Source organism: Lutra lutra, chromosome 6, assembly GCF_902655055.1.
Source record: "Lutra lutra chromosome 6, mLutLut1.2, whole genome shotgun sequence".
Classification (NCBI taxonomy): Eukaryota; Metazoa; Chordata; class Mammalia; order Carnivora; family Mustelidae; genus Lutra; species Lutra lutra.
Window position 1 is genome coordinate 58194584 of NC_062283.1, and position 16077 is coordinate 58210660.

General features: G+C 37.5%; 1 protein-coding gene across 1 annotated transcript in view; it reads left to right on the forward strand.

Moving 5' to 3' along the window:
• The window catches only part of PTCHD4 (patched domain containing 4), a 175847-nt gene extending 164422 nt beyond the window's left edge, over positions 1-11425 (forward strand). The window contains exon 3 of the mRNA XM_047734241.1: positions 9595-11425. Within this exon, the coding sequence (XP_047590197.1) occupies positions 9595-11228 (1634 nt within the window). The 3' untranslated portion in view covers positions 11229-11425. The remainder of the gene's footprint in view (positions 1-9594) is intronic.
• The last annotated feature ends 4652 nt before the right edge of the window (positions 11426-16077 follow it).

Genomic DNA, 16077 nt, shown 5'->3' on the forward strand with positions numbered 1-16077 from the left:
AGAATAACTGGCACATATTCCAAAGAAGACAATTAGGAGCAGATTTTGGAAATTTCAGGGTGACTAATTTCAACTCTAAACATGGAAGAACTTTCCAAATGTTGGAAAGTATCTGGGCAGGACATTCACTTGTTGGGCTTGTAGAAAGAGTATACACATCAGGGGGAAAGCTGAGTGTGATCTCATGTAGCATGTGATAGGTAGGTCCTTCATTAATATCTCCTGACTAGTTGGTCAATTTCCTTGAAACATGTATTATTTTATTAAAGATTCCCATACCAGTGTTAATAGAACTACCACTTGAGAAATTTCAGAATGTGTAAAAGAGAGAATAAATTTTACAACCTGCTGACATTCTGTCAGCAGCTCTTTACTTAATATCTCTGGGCCCTGAATTGTTGTCAGTTAATTATAAGTGAAAGTTTTCTGTAAAAAAAATAATGTGGACCTGTTTTTCTTAATTTTTATAATTGCTAAAATAGCTCTTAAGTTTTCATGTATCTCCAAATGCCAGAAACCTTTAGATTAACTCCCTGAACTTTCTATTGGTCACAGGACCAAAAATCATTCTTCCCTAGAGTCCAGTTAGCTGTTTCATAGTCATAGCAAACTGGGAGGGATTTCATTTGGTTTTTTTGTTTCTTGATGAATCTTTGCCTAATGGAAATGGGCAGGACAAAGTCCATAGGGATTATGATGATGGAAAGGAGTATGATTTATCACAAGAAGTCAGTAAGAGTTTCCTACAATTTTCGATCACTGCAGCTGAGTTTAGTGGCCTGGCATATCATGATTCATTGTCATTTCTATTGATAATTTCAAGAATGAAACAGAGCCAGGTGCTGTAGTATACTACAAACACATAGCCTAAGCCTCAAATGAACATGCACTCATACATAAAAAGTAATGGCTAACATTTACCAAGTGTTTAATATATGCCAGGGACGATGGTAAACATTTTATACGGTCTATCTCATTTATTATTCTCAGCAATACTGCCAGGAAGGTGCTTGCATTCGCTGTTCTGCATGTGAGGAAAACAACATGGGGAGTATCCATGAAGGGATCCAGTTAGGGAGGAATAGAGCTGAAGTTTGAACCTGGGCATGAACACAAGAACCTATACTCAGGGCCCACTGTGCCAGGTTACTACCCATCTACCGACTATCCTCTCTCCCGTGCCTTTGTGAATTAACACCTAACAAGAAAATGTTATGATAAGTATCAGAAAAGATATAGCTCTTGTTTATAAATGTATGCTATGATAAAGCCGAGCTAAGCTGTGGACCACTAAATGTGAATAAAGTCCTAGAAAATATGGTAAGAAACAGGCCTCCTCAACTGAAGGCTGTATTCATCAGGGATACATTCAAATAACACCAGTTCTGTCACTTCAAGGACCTTGTGGAAATGGTCTCCTTGTCCCTCTGGACTGATGAAACTTAGTCGTCTGCCTAGCAGTTCCCTCGTTCTCCTGGAAGGGACTATGGTTTCTTCTGTGAGTCACAGAAACAAACAGTGCCTGGAAAGCTTCCTTTCAACTTCCCTCCTGCTAAAAGAGAGCAACTCTATTAGCTTATTCTGAATAAGCACACTCACATAAGGAATGTCACAATTAGCTGAATCCAGTTAACTAAAATCTTTATTAATCAGCATTTTTCCACAATTAACTTCCAAGGACCAAAAAAAAAAAAAAAAGACAAATTTCAAAATAATAATCAGAGAACACTTTTCCCTAGGCCTGGTAAGCATTCATCCAAACTCCCACACTTCTACAACTATATAGTACTATTCGAGAATAGCTAACATTTGTGGGAGCACTCACTGTGTGCCAGATATTTGTATTAAGGGATCCATGTATCTGTTTTTCCTTTAACATAGCAATCCCTTGAAGCAAATATTGTTATTCTCTGTTTTACAGATTGCCAAATCCAGCCATAGAGTTCCTTTGCTCAAGGTCATACACTCAGTTGATGGTGACGAGGAAGTATAAACCCACAGAATGCAACACCTAACCAATATGCCATATTGACTCCTGATTATCTGTGCATAGTGTAATAATGACTCTGAAGAATATTATTCAATAAATAGTAATAGCTCATTCATTGAGTGCTTCCTGTATGCCAGGCACCACTGTAGGCTCATTGTAATTATTATCTCATTTAACCTATGCATTAACCCCTTAAAATAGGTGCCATTTTTATTCCTGTTTTCTAGACTAAGAAAGTGAGGCATATAGTGGTTAAAATAATTCATTCTTGCCACATCACACATCACAAAGTGATAAAGCCAGAACTGAAACCAACATGTGTTACTCTGGAGTACATCCTTTTAATTGCTACATATTTTGCCTTTTCTTTCTTCCTTTCTTTCTTCCTTTCTTCCTTCTGGACAGGACACAGAAAGGAAATACAAGTCTAATGCAATTTTAGAAAGATCTCCAGTAAAGTTAATCAACCAATAAAAGTTGAATCAAAAAGGAAGTTCTGGTTGATTAATTTAATGACTATTCAAATGATCCAATTCCTGAGCTTTCTGGTTAATTGAGTTTCCACTGGCTTTAGGCCATTTTGCTCAGAGAAAAATTCCAGTCTATAGGATGTTTTTATTTCATCTTCACTGGTTAAAAAAAGGGGGGGGGGCAAAACACTCAAGGATGCTCCCAGAAAACTTTGCCTTTGAGGCATTATCAAGCATTCATGCTACAACTTTGAAGATTTCTTTTGAACAATATTTATTAGGAAACTAAAACTATGCATAATTTAAGTTTGCTAAGTAAGATTACTTCCATTTCAAACATGTTTCCCAATGATTGAACCAGACAATTTTAAAGCATTCTCCAGATCTCAGTGTTACAGAAATCCTAATTTGTCACTAATTTTACTCTTTATAGGATAGAAGATCCCATAAAGCTGTTAGTAATAATCATTACAAGAACATTTAAAAATACCTTTAAGACTAGACACAGATCATGACCAATTAATTCAATTGCACAAACATTTACCGAGCACCGATATGTGTCAAATAATTGAAATACAAAAATGGAAATGACAGTGCCTACCCTAGACATTGAGGACCTTTCAGACTTACATAAAAAACAGGCACACCAATGGGTAATTTTAGTTGGGTGTAGTAGCAAGTGCTACCATATGTGCTGGAACGCAGAGAAGCTTCTAAGCAGCTGAGTTAGGGAGGAAGAGAGCAAGTGGAAGGTATCAGAGATGAGATCATGTTTGAGTGGTATCTTTAAAATAGAAGTAGGAACAGCCAACTAAACAGAAGGAACAATGAATAAGGATCCCATATAATGCTGAACACGTGAATGGTAACTCAAAATGTTGATTCAATATCTGGATTTTGTTGTTTCTGGTAGTGGCGGTGGTATTAGCTGATTTACTGGTTCAGTTGGTTGGATTTTATTATTTTTTTTCATTCTTCATTCATTTGATTGGTATGGAAAAGTCATGTAACCTAAGAACTCAATAGAAAATCAAAATACTTTTTTCCACCTGAGCTCAAGGATGATTTCCCAAAACACAATTACTGAAAGCATAGCTAATCAAAGCAGAAATAAATGCTCAGAGAAAGGAAAAAGATTTCTCTGGAGCAGGTCATAAGGAGGAACATTATTTTTTACCTTTGTTTCTTATGCCACTGAAAGGGGAGATGTCAAGCTCTCATGACCTGCAGAAAGCTTGACATATTCAAGTATAAAGGGAGGACCATTAGTACATCTTCTCAAAGCAAATGAAGAGAATTCTAATTCAGCTGATTAGAAAGAATTAGAAGCCCACAGATAGTGCTTATTAGAGCAATATATCAAGAGAAGCCCAGTAGGGAGTACTAATTGAATCAGTTGCAATTAGGTTTGATTGGATTTAATCCTTGTTACAACTATTTTCTTTGGAATTCTGGGTTTGGAAGAGATTGGTTTTGGGCTTAAAATGGCAACTGAAAAATTTATATTCAATTCACAGATGAACAGCATTGCTTTGAAGGAAGTCACTCCAGGTCTAGCCATGTCGCCAGAATTTTCCTACAGCTCCATAGGTGCAATCAGAGTGTGAAGTTCACACTGGGATGCACAACTTTAAAGAAATGTTGTTAAGTGTGGGAAGGAATCTGTTGTCAGAGATCTATCTTACTTTAGAAGTCCTCTTCAGTTGTTGTAAAGTGATTGCTTCAGGCTCAAATGGAATTGTAACCAATTCTGAATATTATTCGGCTCATTTAGGACTGAAGTCAGTTTTGTTTGGTAACAAAAGTACATGTTTTTAAATTTTAACTATTCATGATTTTCCCTCTGGCTGAACTGCAATGCCATAACCAAAAGAAGAATCCATATAATCTTCATTTTTTTCATATTTATCCATTGTAAATAGCAGAATTTGTTAAATTATTGTTAAATAGAGTATATTAGTCAGATGTCACGTAAGTTTTGTTTGTTATTAAACAATGTTTCCATTTGCTTTCATTTGGAAAGAGGTCTCCAACAATATCCCTGAAGCCTTTTGGAACATTCAGTACACACACATACACACACAAATCTTCTAATTCAACTCATTTCCCACCTTGAATTTCTCTCCCAGTTCCAACTCTGTCCAAAACATTTTTACTCCTAAGAATGCTCTCCCTATTCCTTCGTGAAATTTTGCCAAGAGAAAGTTTATCCAATAATGTCCCAGTTGAACCACTTATTATGACATTCTAATATAGTTTGCAAATATATACTAATACAATGAAAGGAAACCATGATCAAAGTTTGGCAGTCATCTTCTAGAATATTAAATGCATATTTCCAACAATGCCTTAACCTACTAAACCAAACAAGCTAATCTCTGCTCAGAGAAAAAGAAATCAATGATAAGTATGAAAGCCACAACTACCTCCTCTTAATTTATAGGTAAATTGGTGTCTTAATTCATGTTATCCCATCAGTCTAGACTGCATCATCCCCTGCCTATCAGAAACTTGTAGTGCTTTCCCTAATCCTTCGGAAAGAACCAGGTGTCTTTTCACAGTGTGTACCATTCATCTCTTACTTGGAAAGAACACTATGATTCTTTAATGTCAGTTAACTGCTGACATATATGTCTCTCACCAGTCAGCAACTTGAACAGAGTGGTTCATGAGACAAACTGATGCCTTAGGTAAGGATTAAGGATTTTGGTAGGAATGAGACAGAAGCAAAGAACAATCAGGACTAAAGTACCAGGAGAAAATATATTGGAATTGGTTCAGGTCGTTGTTCAGTAGGGCAAGTCACACTCATACGTGTTCTATCATCATCATCATCTGAGATGGTAGATCACTTTCTTTTGGGTGAATACCAATGTCTTGATTTCAGGTGCCTTCTCTGAATTGGAATAGGACCCTCAGTAATGGTGGAAAAAGAGTGCATATAACCCTTCCAAAAAGGTATGGTAGAGCATTAGGACTTCTTTCAAGTGGGCAGATATTTAAAAAAAAAAAAAAAAAACGTTATCAGCTTCAGAGTGGAAGCCAAAGTAAAAAGGAAGAAACCAAGAAAGAAAATACCACAGAGGTTTGAAAGTAGGTTCTCCATGGTGGTTGGGAACCAACTGAACAGCAGCAAGAGAAATTCCAAATTCTAATTTCTCCTTACAGGAGCTCTGTTTCATGAAATAGTTAAATAGTTACAAATCTGGATGAATGGATGGATGGATGGATGGATGGATAAGTTTAATACATACATACAAAACTGGAAGAAATACATGAAATTATTAACAGCAATTATCTGTGTTGTAGGACTATGAAATAATTTTTCACCATTATTTTTTCCATCTTTCCCAAATTTTTAATGGAAATATGTCCTGTTTTTATAATCAGAAAAAGGTAATTAAAATGTGGGGGGGGGGGGGCGCCTGGGTGGCTCAGTGGGTTAAGCCGCTGCCTTCGGCTCAGGTCATGATCTCAGGGTCCTGGGATCGAGTCCCGCATCGGGCTCTCTGCTCAGCAAGAAGCCTGCTTCCCTCTCTCTCTCTCTCTCTGCCTTCCTCTCCATCTACTTGTGATCTCTCTCTGTCAAATAAAAAAAAAAAATGTGTGTGTGTGTGTGCACGCTTTTTTCTTTTGACTACCAGTAATTCTCAACTGGGGGCAATTTACCCCCAGTCAGCATTAGGCAATGTCTGGAGACATATTTGGTAGTCACAACTGTGGAGTGTGCTACTAGAATCTAGTTAGTAGAAGAAAGGAACCCTTATGAACACCCTATGGGACTGCTTCTAAAATTCATATGTATTTGAAGTTTTAATCTCTGTCTCAGAATTACCCAAGTAAAAATGGCCTTCTGGCCTGACAGATGTTGGAAAATATTGTGTTTCTTGCTTACCTTTATGTTTTATATGTTGACTAGTATAGGTCTTTGTTTTTAACAAATAAAAATACATATTGGATTGAATTGAATTAAAAGTATATAGCTCTACTGGAGACATAAAGATGCACAATACATTTTAGGAAGAGTAGTTAAAAGATACATTTTTTTTCAACCCTTCTAGAATCAAGAATTAAATGAATTCGAGAAGTTAGTGGGCGTCTTCTGGGCATCTAGCCTTTGCCAGATGTTCTGCAGAGTATAAGAGTAACATAAAATGTATTCTCTGACCTTGAAGAATTTGCAGTCTAACCAAAGAAATAGAACATATCCTAAGAAAACCATTTGTTCCAGAGCAAAACAGCACATGGTTGCATGCCAAAATGAGTAACTAATTAGTGCAGTAAGACCTTAAGGAACAGAAAAAAATCAATATGTCTGGAATTGTCAGAGATGGTTTCCCGGCAAATTAGAGAATTGAACTGATGCTTACCAGACAGATGGACAGAATTTCCTTGTGACCAGCAATGAGGAGAAGGTATTATAAGGCAGAGAAAAATAGCATGAATAAAACTAAGAAGATAATACTGATCATGGGCAGGTTCACGGAGAGAGGAAAGACCACCCTGGATTCAGGGTGCAGATAATAGATCTGAACTTCTAGGAAATAGCTAGATTATGGGGAGAATCAAAGGAGTGAGTATCAGCAGGAATGGCCTGTAAAATATCTAAACCTATAAATGGGATAAAATATGCCTTCTCCAAAGTTTGGAAATTATGTGTTCAGTCTTTATCACACTTAGAGTAGTTATTTAACCTAATACGGTTTAGCATCATCTTCCCACACATACAGACCTTTATACTATATAAAGCAACAATCCGGCCTACATAGTGTACCTACTATTCCATAAAAGTGACCATTAGCAAAGGAAAGCCAAATTTAGCTGCAACCCCATGTAGCCTTTTCCCTCCTTATGACTACAAAGATAGCAAGAGTCCTCATTTCAGAAGAGAAGTGCTCTAATTAAAGAATTATTTTAATTACTTCAGCAAATATCCTAATATTATGTTTTTGCCAAGGGTGTGAAAGAACAAGTATTCTGTTTGGTCAAGGAGTCCTGCAGAAGATAAAAATGAAGAATTAATGATGTGTAAGAATCATCAGACTTTAAAAAATTTTAGACTTAACTCAGTGCCCATATATGCTGAGCTAGTAATTAAATGCAAGGAATAATAGATCATTGCCTCCAAAAAATCACAAAAAAAAACAAAAAGCTTACCTTATACATAAATGCAATTTGCTTAACCTTTTCTACTTGTTAGGATAAACTTATCTTTTCTGACTGGGGACTCAGAAAAGAGAACTTTGGAAATTCAATAGGCTTTATATTTAGGATAAGAAGAACTCCAATACAGTAACAATTAATAATTAATAAAAATTCCCAAGATAGGTGAACCCATGTAACTTTAAAATAAAATATTAGCATTATATATATTTAGGCCTGTAAATACTATAGTCAAGTTAACTATAAAGCAAGAATTCTTAGATCTTCATAAAAAAAGGTTTCTGTAATATTAACTCACCTACAAAACTTAGTTGGTTAGGAATAGGTTCAGCTGCATATAATAACCTTACTTACAGTGACTTAGACAAATGGAGATTTGGCTCTCTTTAAAGAGACTTAGAGAAGATGGCAGACTGAGGCTCTTATTGGTGGCTCCGTGATGCCAGTTAGGGCAAAGTTCCTTCTGGTTTTCTAATAAGCATCTTTAAGTGACTATCAGTTACACTTCCCAGAAATATGTCACATGAGCCACCTCTACTTAAAAGGTAGGATGGGAAATAGTTTTTAATTGTGCCCGTTGCAGTCCCCCCTCCCCGCCCAAAAAAAAAAAAAAAAAAAAAAAAAAAAAGTAACAGAGAAGAGGGAAAAGTATAGAGACCAATTAGCAACTCTATCAACAACACAAAATCAGAGATTATTGTAGGACACCAGGCATTATCATATGTTTGTTAAAGCATTGCTAAGTGAATTCCTCCAATATCTAGGTACTGCACAAAGTCCATTTTCCAAGTTTTCTTGAGCTAGGTCATTTTGTGTCTTTAAGCTACATTGTGTCTAATGGATCTCTTGGAGAAGAGCCCAAACACAGCTTGCATCCATTCATAGAAAATGTTTGTGTGTAGTATTGCTTTGCCTACAAGGGCAAGAGTGATGTATGAAGATTTTCACTCAGTCAGAAAGTTACTAATTGATACATTGTGAACAGTAATTGACAGAGCTAAATCAGAGAAGCGGAAAAAGGGAAATTAAAGGTATGGCCTAATACCTTTATTTTCCTAGCTGCTTTCTGCTTTTGTTGATAAGGAAGCAAGCTGTAGTATCTTAAGAGCTGTTAAGTTCCTGGGGTGGGAGGAACATTCAGTATCTAACTGTTTCTGGTACATAGCAGGTGCTCAAGTAATATTTGTTGAATGAAGCTTTTGCTTATTTACCCTTATTAAAGAGTGCGCAGAAGTTGATTAAAAAGAACCATTCCCCATCCACTTTAATGAAGCAAATGTTAGTCAGCATCCATACTGTGTGAATAAAAGCTCTGTGAGGAGCCCAAAGGAAATGCTTGCTGTGATCTCTCACCCTGAAGGTTTTGCCCTGTCTTTTACGTGACCTGGCAAAGTTTTCCAACTCGCATCTAATGTTAATTAATCAAATCTACAGGAACAGGATTCTAAGACATTTGGCCATCAAGCAGATTATTAACATCGTAAAGTCAATGTAAAGTGATTTTTAAGTGTTTAAAATCATCTTATGATTTCCTACATCAGCATGTAAGTCAGCTTGAAATGGAGGTTCGGGACTATCGGTCAATGCCTCAGTTGATCAAGCACTCGGTTGGTGTGGAAGGGCATTTGAAGCTGCGTGAATAATAGCCCCTGCCATTCACAACGGATGACCCATTAAGGGAGACAACATGTGTGCAGGGGAAGAAAAAAAAATCACATAATAATGTCAATTGTATTTATGACTTGTTGAATTAATAAGACAGACAACACGGGTTTGGTTTTACCCAGAATACTAATTAATTTGGACCTTGCTAAAGTGGACACACAGACAAAATATATCCCATGGTGTAACTCAAATTTTGAGACCCTGATAGGAGGATCGTAGCATTTTGCAGCTTGGAGTATAAAGCACTGCTTAGCATAGATAATAGATAATAAAACAATTATTCTCTTTCTTTTTTAAAAAAACTAGGTCATGGAACTAAAGGAGTATTTGAGCTTCTGTCTGGATGGCGGAGAACAAGAGAGACTTTGCCCTTCAAAGACAGGGTGGCAGATGCCTATTCCGATGTGATGGTCACCTACACCATGACCAGCTCCTTATACTTCATTACCTTTGGCATGGGTGCCAGCCCATTCACAAACATAGAAGCTGTGAAGGTCTTCTGTCAGAACATGTGTGTCTCCATTCTGTTGAACTACTTCTACATTTTCTCATTCTTTGGCTCCTGTCTGGTCTTCGCAGGCCAACTCGAGCAAAACCGCTACCACAGCATCTTTTGCTGTAAGATCCCCTCTGCAGAATACCTGGACCGCAAACCTGTGTGGTTCCAGACAGTGATGAGTGATGGGCATCAACAGACATCCCATCATGAGACGAACCCCTACCAGCACCATTTCATTCAGCACTTCCTCCGTGAGCATTACAATGAATGGATTACCAATATCTACGTGAAGCCATTTGTCGTCATCCTCTATCTCATCTACGCCTCCTTCTCCTTCATGGGGTGCTTGCAGATCAGTGACAGAGCCAACATCATCCATCTGCTAGCCAGTGACTCCCCAAGCGTTTCCTATGCCATGGTTCAGCAGAAATATTTCAGCAACTACAGCCCAGTGATAGGGTTCTACATCTACGAGCCCCTGGAGTACTGGAACAGCAGCGTCCAGGAGGATATACGGAGACTCTGTAGCGGGTTCACGGCCGTGTCCTGGGTGGAGCAGTATTACCAGTTCCTGAAAGTTAGCAACATCAGTGCCAATAACAAGAGTGACTTTATCAGTGTCCTACAAAGCTCATTTTTAAAAAAGCCAGAATTCCAGCATTTTCGGAACGATATCATCTTCTCCAAGGCAGGGGATGAAAACAACATTATTGCTTCCCGCTTGTATCTGGTGGCCAGGACTAGCAGAGACAAGCAGAAGGAAGTCATAGAAGTGTTGGAAAAGTTGAGGCCCTTGTCCCTATCAAAGAGCATCCGATTCATTGTGTTCAACCCCTCCTTCGTGTTCATGGATCATTACGGATTGTCTGTCACGGTGCCTGTTCTGATTGCAGGCTTTGGTGTTCTCCTGGTGTTAATCCTGACTTTTTTCCTAGTGATCCACCCTCTGGGAAACTTCTGGCTGATTCTCAGTGTCACCTCAATTGAGCTGGGCGTTCTGGGCTTAATGACATTATGGAACGTCGACATGGATTGCATTTCTATCTTGTGCCTTATCTACACTTTAAATTTTGCCATTGACCACTGTGCACCACTGCTTTACACATTTGTATTAGCAACTGAGCACACCCGAACACAATGTATAAAAAGCTCCCTACAAGAGCATGGGACAGCCATTTTGCAAAATGTTACTTCTTTTCTTATTGGGTTGGTCCCCCTCCTATTTGTGCCTTCGAACCTGACCTTCACACTGTTCAAATGCTTGCTGCTCACTGGGGGTTGCACACTTCTGCACTGTTTTGTTATCTTACCTGTGTTCCTAACCTTTTTCCCCCCTTCCAAAAAGCACCACAAGAAAAAGAAACGTGCCAAACGAAAGGAGAGAGAGGAAATTGAATGCATAGAAATTCAAGAGAACCCTGATCATGTCACCACAGTCTGAAGGGGGTAGACAAATGGATTATTTTTCTTTTCCAGTATTGCACAACGATGCAGGGAGAGTAAAGCTCAGACCTCAGCTGCTTGGGCTGGCCAGGGGTAACAAGGAAAGTCAGATCAAGAGTGAATTGTCATGACACATCAAGGTGTCCGCTTCTTGGGGGGAAGAGAGAATCAAAGAAGAGGGAAATGTTCTTTGCAACCTTGTTCTCCACTAAAGATAAGTTTGTGGATGTGATCTTAGAGCTCTTCCAAGGAATGGACGAATCAATGGAGTATTAGACAGCCAAAAGGTCTAAACACTTTCAAAAATAAAATGCTTAAGAAAGAGAGAAAGAAAAGGAAAGGGAACCTCTACATAGGGAAAATGACAGGAAATGTCAAAATTGCCATGGCACTTTTCTTATTTCTGTTTTGAACAGGTTGGTTAAAGGAAACCTATGCACTTGGGAAGTACATATTTAATCCCATCTAAACCAAAGGACTTCCCAATCCATTTTATGTGTACATATATATGTATATACGCCACATATACATATACTGAGATTTTTCTTTAGTGTACATTGATGTTTGTGTGGAAGAAGGTGTCCATTTGCCGATGGGCTAGGCTTTCTCTAGAAAGCCAAATCAGCCTTAGCCAAATACAGATGCATCAGTAGCAATCCAAAATTAACTCGTGTTTCAGCAGCAAGAGTATTACCCAACTGTGTGAAAGGCAAAATAAAGACGTGAGTCCATTAGATTCTACATATCACATCAGTCTCTGAGATTCTTGCTTTGGATGACTTAGCAAAAAATACGAAAGGCATTTAAACCAATTACTATATGGACAAGGATTAAAATTTCATGTTGGAGCTAAACAATTGATAAGGCTTTTCATCGGCATTGAATGGTTCTCTATACTTGCAAAGGCTGATTTGGCTGTTTTCAGAGAGCTTACCCACTGCAAATGAGCATTTTATACATATTGTCCATACATGTGTGTATAAGGGTACACGTGTGTGTCTGAGTGTGCGTGTGTGTGTGAGAGAGAGAGAGTTGGGGTATACAAGTTATAGTGCTCTCATTTGAGATGATGAAAATATACTGCCATGGAATATAGATCTTTAACATAGGATAAAGGAGCTCTAACTAGGGAGCATTTGTAGTACGAAACAGAATAAAAGGATCATAACCACTCATCATGCGCCACCCACTGGTTCTTAGCATAAGGAAAATATTCTAACCCTATAAATTCTAGTGTGCTCCTTGCATTAATATTTGGCACATTGACCCAGGCCATGATCACTGTAGTAGTGGTCACTATAACTACTGCAATATTGTTTTGTAGCTTCTTACAATATCACTGTTCTTGTTACCTGGAAAGTGCTCCTCAGTTGGCTTACCGCCTATGGTGTTCATGGCTCTCCACAGGTGGCATATGAACTGTAACTGCTGCTGAGTTCTCTCTCAGAAAAAGTACTGAGGTAAATGTTTTCATTGAATTAACGTTTAAAACCATTCCCCAGCAGATAGACTTAGTCTGTTGGGTGCTTACTTGGATTAATGCTGTGCTTCCTGTCACAGAAAATTACTAGAAAATGCCTTTTCCCACACCAAGCAGTAAAATAAGTTAATTTTCAGGTAGGACTGAACAAATGTCCAGTGATTCTAAAGTCTTTTAGTAAGCTCTTTTACCTGGAAGAGAGCTACTGTTTCCCACCAACTTTGGTTGTATATTTTAATTGAATTTGAAATATTAAAATGTGGGGAAAAGAAAACAAAACAAACAAAAATAAAAAACAAACGAACAAAAACTCCTGGACTCAGTTAAGTTCAGAAAAGAGATACAAACCATTCCATTCTGCTTGAGTTTTTGGAAATGACATTGATAGATTAATGAAGTGACAAAACAACAAGACAAGTGTACTTTTCCAAATAAGGAGTTCACCACGATATTAAGGGAAAGAATGGTCTCTAAAATGAAAACCATTTAACCAAATTTTATTTTATCAAATAAAGTTTGTTTTGTCCTACCTTGAGGTTACTGAGTTTCTATTAGAAATGATTCTTGTCTTTTCAGTTGTATTCATGTAGACTGAGTATCAGTTGATCAAGTATGGAATACAATTGTGATAAACATATAGTTATTGTTTATTCATTATTTGTTAATATAATATTATCATATTGTTCATACATTAGATAACCCTAGCCTTTTGCCTCCTGAAGGGCTCTGCTAGAATGAAATGGTATTTGACACTGGTAGACCTGCAGACCATGATCTCATATCTGACGTAGAAATTTCTGAAGAGTTGGGTTTTGTGGGGAGGGAGGAGGATTCTTCTCTCGTAGTTTACTTACCATTTGTGAAGATTTGTTTTATATTGCTTTCAAAAGATGGTGGTAATCAGCTGAGACATTCCATTAACTATTGCTCCATTTCTTTCTGAGGTATGCCATTCTCCATTCATTTATCAAGTTTTAAAAAGCTTGCTTATTTGGGTCATTTTTTTCATTATTACTTTAGACAATTCCACATGCAAAGAAGAGTGGCAGGCTTATTTATAATGAAAGAATCAAGCATGCCAGTTGCCAAATACATGTGAGGATGGTGGCATAGATTGCCAAACCACCACAGCAGTTCCAATACCGTACCTCCAACTAGACAGTCTCTTTTTAGATGAGGGAAAATGGTTCTTTGTTAGGTTCTGACTTCAAGGATCAAAGTGAGTAAAAATAAATGTGAATTTCCCATTATCTGAGTGACTAGAGGGGTGGAATTTTGGAAGGGATGTTATCTTTTCCAGGACACCATGGTACTCTAGTAAATTGTAGCAATAATTCATTGAAATGGAATTTCTTGTTCTGGAAGAGTTAATTTATCATCCAAAATGCCCCAGCTCAGTCCTAGGAAGTAATTTAAGCCTGAAAGGAATCTAACTAAGCATCATCTAACCTCCCAACCTCACTGTGCAGCAGATATCTCCAAAAACCCAATTACTAAATGCCAAGATACATCTTAACATATGAGATCATGATTTGCAGGTAATGCCCGACCTCTGCTTTTTTGTGTAGCTTATGGGCAACTCACCCTAGTTTTTCAAGTTCACTGCCATCATTTTGTCCTTTTGTGAAATACTGATAGGGTTCAAACTGAGAACCTACCTACTGCTGGAAGATGACTGATCATCTCCTAGAAGAAAAGAACCTGTGGGAAGTATCTCATCTATGTAGAATATTGTATTTTGCTGAAATGTGTTTTTCCCTTAAAGAGAGAGATTTTAGAAGTTTGTAAAAAACAAAAAACAAAAAACCAACTTTTCTGAATTTAAACTGCAATGTGGATTTGTTTCCTTCCATCGGAATACAAATTTGAAGTAGAAAGTGTCATAAGAACTCCACTCTCCATGATGGTTAATAAGCTCCAAAGAGTTATTCACCTAAATTATGGAAAGATTTGGTTAATTCAGACCATGCCTAACTTTTTTTTAATGAAAGGTGTGCTTAAATGTCATCCCATGAATTCTTCCAGGGATAGTGAACCTCTCTGACAGTTGTGCATGACTATTCTATGAAAGAATTATTCTTCACAAAGGTTGTGTCATGTAAATGTTCCTTTCCCATTTGATCCCTACTTATTTCCACGGAATTTCAGTTTTACCTTGTGAGGTTAGAAGAATTCTGACAAATGAAGCTCCTATGATGCTAGAATAGCCATTCTTGAATGTTGAATTTGAGACAGTGAGAGCTTTGTCCATTTTGTAATTATCCATGCACTTTCCCATAATAATCCTCTAATCCTTTCAGGCTTGTGGTTAGAGCTAGGGATTAACTATTGCCATTCAGAATTACACATATTTTTATAAGTTGACTGTAAATACCATAATTACAGTCACATATTTTTATAACCAAATAGTTATGAATGCCTGGCACTCTGCATGCATTGTTACTAATAGTACATAGATTTTTTAAAAACACTATTTTCATGGTTATTGCAACTTTTATTAAAATTCTCATATCAACTATTCATAAATGCCTTGTAGGTTTTGGTCCCAAAGGCCTAAAGTCCACAGAAAGTTCCATCCCAAGAGGAACAATTTAAAAATTGACTTCCCTGGGTGTCGATGGCAGCAACCTCTTCTAGAATGTCCTCTGGAAAATCCTAGAGGCTAAATCTGGTTTCCAGGTAAATGACAGCAGATTCTGTGTTAGTCAGTAATCACCCACACTTTAATGTCTTGTGTTTGCTGGTCTCACAATGAACAAGAGAATATAATACCTTGAGACTGGAATTTGGATCTTGTCTCCTGTGGATTAGAGAACTTAATGATTTGCTCAACCTTTTCCTAGAGAGATATCCCTGTTCTGTTGGTGTTTGCCAATGGTATTGATAATCCTTTCAAATGTGAACCTGAAAATTGTCATTTTTTCCCAAGAGAGATTTAGAAGCACTCTTATTCCCGTTAAAAGAAAAACGAACAAAAAATATGTCTTGCTTTTCATGTGTTACAAAATAATTTTGGGACAAATTTTATGACACTGACTCAAAACCTGTCTATAGCTGAATTGGTATGCCCTTGGAATCTCCCCATCTTGAACTGAAAATAAAATTCAGCATCATCACTGCGATGCAGGCATTTACACCAACACTTTTAAGCAATGATCTGCCAATACATTGTATAGCGGAAATGAGCTAATTTTTTTCTTACTGTGTTGTCTCCAAAATCATGACTGCAAATGTATTTATCCAAGTGAAAGCTGCAAAATCACAAATGAAACAACAAAGCCTCTGTGCATCAGGTCAACCATGGGAAGAACTATCTGTAGGTTTAATAGCAGTAAATTTCTTTGATTTCTAAACTAAATGGCCAAGG